General features: G+C 34.7%; 1 protein-coding gene across 1 annotated transcript; it reads left to right on the top strand.

Annotated features, from left to right (window-relative positions):
* The first annotated feature begins 378 nt into the window (after positions 1–378).
* On the top strand, positions 379–5659 carry LOC105792012 (GATA transcription factor 26). Its single transcript, XM_012620367.2, has 8 exons — positions 379–840; positions 2068–2430; positions 2922–3354; positions 3699–3771; positions 4010–4113; positions 4361–4547; positions 4639–4750; positions 5087–5659. The coding sequence occupies exons 1-8, from the start codon at positions 801–803 to the stop codon at positions 5389–5391; spliced, it is 1617 nt and encodes a 538-aa protein (XP_012475821.1). The 5' UTR covers positions 379–800; the 3' UTR covers positions 5392–5659.
* Positions 5660–6424: the final 765 nt, after the last annotated feature.

The raw sequence follows: 6424 nt of genomic DNA, 5'->3' as shown, positions 1-6424 counted from the left end.
TAACAAATAAAGTATGGTGTATTTTTATTTTTAATTACTTATTTTGGAATGTAGTTTCTTTAAATAAAATATTACTTAGTAGGAAATTAATAATAAATTATTTTCAAATTTCTATTTTGTAGGAACATCAAAAACAAAGCTGAAAAGTCTAGTCAACAGTATATATGCAATAAAAATATAAAATTCCTTATCCTTCTTTGAACAATTTTCATTTTTCATTTTTACTCTTACCTTACCCTACCCTTTTTTATATTTATCTTTTGACACAATAATTTATCAATAAATTTAATAATGTAGAAGAAAATTGAAACAATATTTTATAATAAAATTACTATTCTCCTTTGCTTTTTCTTCTCATTTCACCTTCCCCTTTTCACAGCCATTTATTAGATTCCTCCTCTCATTTAGTCTTTCCTTTTGCTCTCTCTCTTTTTTTTCTCCTCTCCATTGGGTTGTTTAGATTCCAAGCTCAAATACCCATTTCTATAATCCTTCAGTTCTTCCTGATTTTTGGATTTTAAAATTTTTTTTTATGTTTATTAGACTGATGAGAAGGACATAGAACACTTCTGGGTATTTTTTCATTTATATGACTTCAGTTTTGTTCTGCAAACTAAACTAGAGATTTCTGGGTTTTTGAAGAAAAGCCTTTAATACTCAGTTTAATATGTCATATAAAGCTTGAAGAAACCAATCAGAGTTTTTGTCAATAATACAAATTTCTTATTTTTTTTCTTAAATTGTTTTCAATTTTTGTCCTTTTTAATTTGTTTTTCTTCCCTTGAGCAAAAGAGAAAGACATGGGCAAGCAAGGGCCTTGCTATCACTGTGGAGTTACAAGTGAGTTCTTGTTTCTCCAATTAACTTTTCGAATATAAAGTCTAAAAATAGAAGAAAAAAAGAAAAAGAATTTGAGTCCTTGGATATATGTAAATGTTCAACCTCCCCCCCCCCCTAAATTAGTGTTTTTGGTGTATGATTTTGTATGCTTGGATAAATAATTCTATAATTGGAATTTGGGAGTAACTGTATGCAGAAAATGAACAGATTACATGGACAAAGATAATAAGTTTTAGAATATAAGCTGTTCTTTGTGTTAGTCTGTTTGCATATGAATTTAGAATAACATGTGTCCTTTTCTCTCAATCCATGTAAAGCTTCAACCTTGAGTTTGTTATTTAATTCAGTTGTTTCTTTCGACCTCATTCCTTCCTTCTTTTCATTGTATCTCTTGGGGTTGGTCCTTCTTTGACTCATGTTCAAAGTTCCAACATATCTCATAAAGGAATGTGAGATTGAGTTCTATTGGATACAAGGGAAATGCAGAGTCTGTGTTGTTGATTGCTGACCAGTTGCAGATTCAACATTAAATTGGCATTGCTTTCCCATTGCTCCATACATGTTTATAAGCCTGGATTTCAAGTCAAACCTCAGTCCTCTTGGATTCAATTAAAAGGAATGTTTTTCTTCGAACATCATTGTTTTCACTCCTATATGGATGCACTTACATTGAGTTATTGATGGGTTCTTGCTCATTTTCTTAATAAGCTATTGTTTAAAATCCAATGATAAGAATAGTCGACCTCCATCGAAAATTCTAATGTTTGCCTCTTAAGCCTTTCACCAATAGTTGCAACTCAACTCATTTCAGCTCTATTCTATTTTTTATGGTCACTGAATGAATATTAAATTTCTGTCAAGTAAAGGTGTTAATGGAAGCTCCATTTATCCTTGTTACCTTGGTGAAAGCAAGAGCATTGATCCTAGATTGTTTTAGGAATTGCTTCCAACATTAAGGACTTAATGTCAACTTATGAGGACAAGTGCCAGTCCCTCTTGCGTTTGGTTCTTACTCAAGTTTGTCCTTGATAGTGTATTATCCATAATTTGAAGAAGAATCACCTAATGTTGTCTATCAAATAAATTTGGTTCTTATCTAATGTCTGTCTTATTGACCCTAAATCTCTATAAAATCTGGCTAATGACTCTTATATAAACATATCTCAGTTGTAAACTTTCTTTGTCCTCAATTAGCTTATACTTACTAATAACAATGCATCGTGATAGGCACTCCTCTTTGGCGCAATGGACCTCCCGAGAAGCCAGTATTGTGCAATGCATGTGGATCAAGGTGGAGGACTAAAGGGACACTTACAAATTATACCCCACTTCATGCCAGGGTTGAACCTGAAGATTATGAGGATCATAGGGCCTCCAGATTGAAGATCATATCTATAAATAAGAACAAAGAAGTAAAACTGCTGAAAAGAAAATCAAATCATGATAAAGCAGTTGTTGTCCCTGATTACAACCAGGGGAACCGTAAGTTTGTGGATGATGATACGAGTAATAGATCAAGTTCTGGATCAGCCATATCTAATTCAGAAAGCTGTGCCCAATTTGGGTGTGCCGATGCTGGTGACTTGACAGGTTGGGCACAATGCCATCAGTGTTCCTTATCACTGTTTTGACCGTATGAGAGTATATTGCATTTGTTTTGTCAATAAAATTCAAAAGGAAAGAGACCTAGTGGATCATATACTAAGTTCAATGAAATATCCCAGTCCATACGAAGTCATTGGAGATTCATGAGTACCATCTTTGGCATAATTGAAAATAATTATGGAAAATGGTTTTGGATATTCCTAAAAATGCAAGTACTATGGTTTTCCAATGGTTTCTCCGAATGCACCACTGAGGCTGAAAGGTTTATCATATCTTTGACATCACTAAAGTTAACTGTAGCTATAAGCAGAAACTGTTTAACAATGTAATACAGATTTTACCTTTCTATGTTTTATTAAAATTTCTCTGTTTTAGTGGTTAATCTTGATGTTTTTATCTGCATCCTTAGATTATATCTTCATCACTAACTAGATCCAGACTGATGCTCATGTTGTCTTCTTTTTATCTTTCTGCAGGCCCTGCCCAATCCAATGTGTGGGACTCAATGGTACCATCTAAGAAAAGAACCTGCGTAAATCGTCCAAAGCCATCTTCAGTCGAGAAACTTACAAAAGATTTATATACTATTTTACATGAACAACAGTCTTCATATTTCTCTGGATCTTCTGAGGAGGATTTGCTTCTTGAGAGTGAGACACCCATGGTTTCTGTTGAGATTGGACATGGAAGTGTTTTAATTAGACATCCAAGCTCAATAGCTCGGGAAGAGGAATCAGAAGCTAGTTCCCTCTCAGTTGAAAACAGACAATACTCAAGGAATGAGGCTTATTCATATTCTTCAAGCTTCCCTGCATGCAATGATAGCAAGGGCATCAAGTTTTTAGGTCATGGAATTGAAAGGGCTAAGAGCTCTGCTGGACAAGGCATCCAGCACGAACAACTTAATAGGTAAATCATTTCACAATAATATTTAAGTTGCAGCAGAATCTACCAGTTATGAAAATAGAATTGAGTGGACCATGTGCTTTTACTGAATATATTATGAAATTTGACAATGCCGCTTAGAAAGGTTAAGAGAAGGTACATTTCTTCTATGTAAGGCATGACATTAATCTCAAAAGCTTCCTAGTAGTAATGTCTCTGTTTTTCAGGAAAACTTTTGGTATCTAATGTCATCATTACTTATGAATCATGAGCCTTAAGATAAAGCTCATAGGCTGCTATGCAATGGGAGGAGAACTTGGGGAATGATGCTATCATGTTGATTAATTTTCCTTTTTGACATTTGGCAGGGACAAATCTCAGCATGAAAAATCACTACTGATGGAAAGTCATAATTCTCCACTGTGCAACATAGATTTAAATGTAAGTTCCCTTGTGTCTGTATTCTTTCTTCAAATTTCTAGGGAAAAGCATTTAGAACTCAATTGTACAGCTGCTATATCATCATACCTGTAATTTTGTATACATTTAATGGCTGAATGTTCCATAAATCTTTGAGATAATTCCTCCATATTTAGCAAAAGTTAAAGAGTTACCATGAGCAATTCACTTCATAGCATGTTCATTCTTCACTATTTGTTGATGTTTTTGTGTCGTGCAGGATATTCTCAACTATGAGGAATTTGTGAAATGTTTAACAAATGAGGAGCAGCAACAGTTGCTGCAGTATCTACCTCCACTTGACATTGCCAACCTCCCCGATAGGTATCTTTTTCACTCTATTATCGAGAGGTCGAAAGTAACAGCTTTCTAGTCTGTCTTTTATGTGCAATGGAATGCATTTGCTTGTAATAGTTAAGTTTTTATTTCAAAGTATTTGATGCACATAGGAAAATAAATAGTTGAGGAAAAGAGAATGGGAAAAACCAGCAATGACTATCAGTTGCTTAAAGAGATGGCTGATAGTTGAAACATGATGTGGAATCACTGATAGTTGTCCTCGTATCTGCAGCCTCGAAAGCATGTTTGAAAGCCCTCAATTCAAGGAGAACTTATGTTACTTTCAGCAACTGCTTGAAGAAGGGGTCTTTAGTGTATCTGTACCAGGGGTGAAAGTTGAAGATTGTAAGACATTGAAAAGACTTGCATTATTCGACTTAACAAAATCCCATTGGGTGGAACGCCGTCAGACACTTAAGGTATCAATTGGTTTCTCGACTAGTGACATCTTGGCATGAACATATTTTGCCCATTGGACTACTCAATATGGTAGCATTTATTTTGCTGCAGAAATGTAATAGTATTCCAGGATCTATGAATGCTAGAGGACCAAATGCCATTGCATCAAATAATTCGGTAACTATGAAGAGATCACGCAACAGTCAAATTCAAAACTTTCCAGGTTTGAAAATTTTCCTTGTTATTGCACTGTATGATATAAGTCTTGTTAAGTTATATTAAAGATTAGATTGTGATATTGAGTTTTGAACTGACAATAACTCAGCTTAGCCTTGGGATTTATGACAAGGAAAAAGTACGATGCCATAGTTAAAATAGTAATACAAATTAACAATAAATTTGCTGAAGGAAATAAATTTAATAGCATGAAGACATATGAAGAAAATTTCTCTGTAACTAAATATCACCCTTTAAGTCGAGTGTTGACCATGTTAGCTTTTGTGATTGTTTAGAGTTATGCTGACATTTTGCTAAGAAAGACATGTTTTTCATTTTCCAGAATCAAGGACTTTAAAGAGCCCCAAAAGGGTGATCATGAAGGCTTCTTGTGAAAACAAAGAACTCATAGATAATGATGGTTTTTGCTTTAGTCCAAGAAGCCTATTTGCTTTGCCTTCTGATGGTAGCTCTCTCATGCTGGATTCTCTTCATTTTGTCGATGAAAGTTCCGACCAAGATTTGCTGCTGGATGTGCCGTCCAATGGCTCATTCGCGCAGGCAGAACTGCTTCATCCTGCTTTAAGTTTTGGGCAACAGGCAAGCACCAGTAGTAGCTCGGCACACCCAAATCCTTTCCATCCTTAGCATTGGCTTTTTATAATTACAACTGTAAAGGTCTGCTCCTTCTGCAAGACTCCATGTATGGGGTTGACATATTTTGCATGCCATACACTGAAAAATCTGAATGAGGTTTGATGGTTGCTCTTTTCCCTCATTCACCTTTCCAAACTCAAAATGCTAAGAGATTACTTTGGGGTGGGTTTTTTTTTCTTTTTTTCTTTTTTCTGTATAGGTTGGCAACAGATTGTAATATATAATTTCCAAAGTTTTGTATGCAAATGTCGGTTTTTTTTTTTTTTGCATAGAAACAGAATTTTTATATACCCCTTGGTAACAATGCAGCTTATCCCCTTTGGTTTTGCTGTGGGGAAAGAAAACTAGAATAAAGGGATATCAAAATAGCTTTATGGATGCAATAAATAATCTTAGCTTTAATTGCTGCCGTTTGGGTATACTGGATACCTACATTATCAACTGATTGAATCGACCTTGATAAGGTTTTGTCCTTACAAGTAGAGTAAAACCCCTTACTAGTTTTAATAAGACTTCCATTTGATTTAAGACTGTCCATAACTGGTTGATTCTTATTAAAACTCTCTCGTTAGTTTTTAATAATGAGAAAGACAATTCAACCTGATTGTGGTTTATTCTAGACCACAGAAACAAAGTGCAAGTTAACATGTAAGAAATGGCCATTACTTTAAACCTTCTAGCGTGCTTGAAGTTGTTTGTGGAGTGCATAGGACTTCATAAACAGCCCTCACAGTTGTTCATATAGCAGGCAAATAGCTCAAAGATAAACTTGGGGATATCTGGTCATTCTTTCTTTTAGAGAACTGAAAGGATTAGGGAGAATCAGGTGCAATGTATTATCATTAATGACATTGATATAGTGCCTGAAAATGGGCAAAAACCAAAAAGATTCATGTACATTGCCAGCAAACCATAGCTAAAAAGGTCCACTACCAGTCATACACGGCAACAGAGGATGTCAACTTCCTGTTTTGATGATAATAAGGATAAATAATGACCTGAATTCAGAAACTTAATCTTGTTT

The sequence above is a fragment of the Gossypium raimondii genome, chromosome 8, assembly GCF_025698545.1.
Source record: "Gossypium raimondii isolate GPD5lz chromosome 8, ASM2569854v1, whole genome shotgun sequence".
Classification (NCBI taxonomy): Eukaryota; Viridiplantae; Streptophyta; class Magnoliopsida; order Malvales; family Malvaceae; genus Gossypium; species Gossypium raimondii.
Note: the sequence above shows the minus strand (reverse complement) of the source record. Positions and strands in the feature narration are given on the sequence as shown.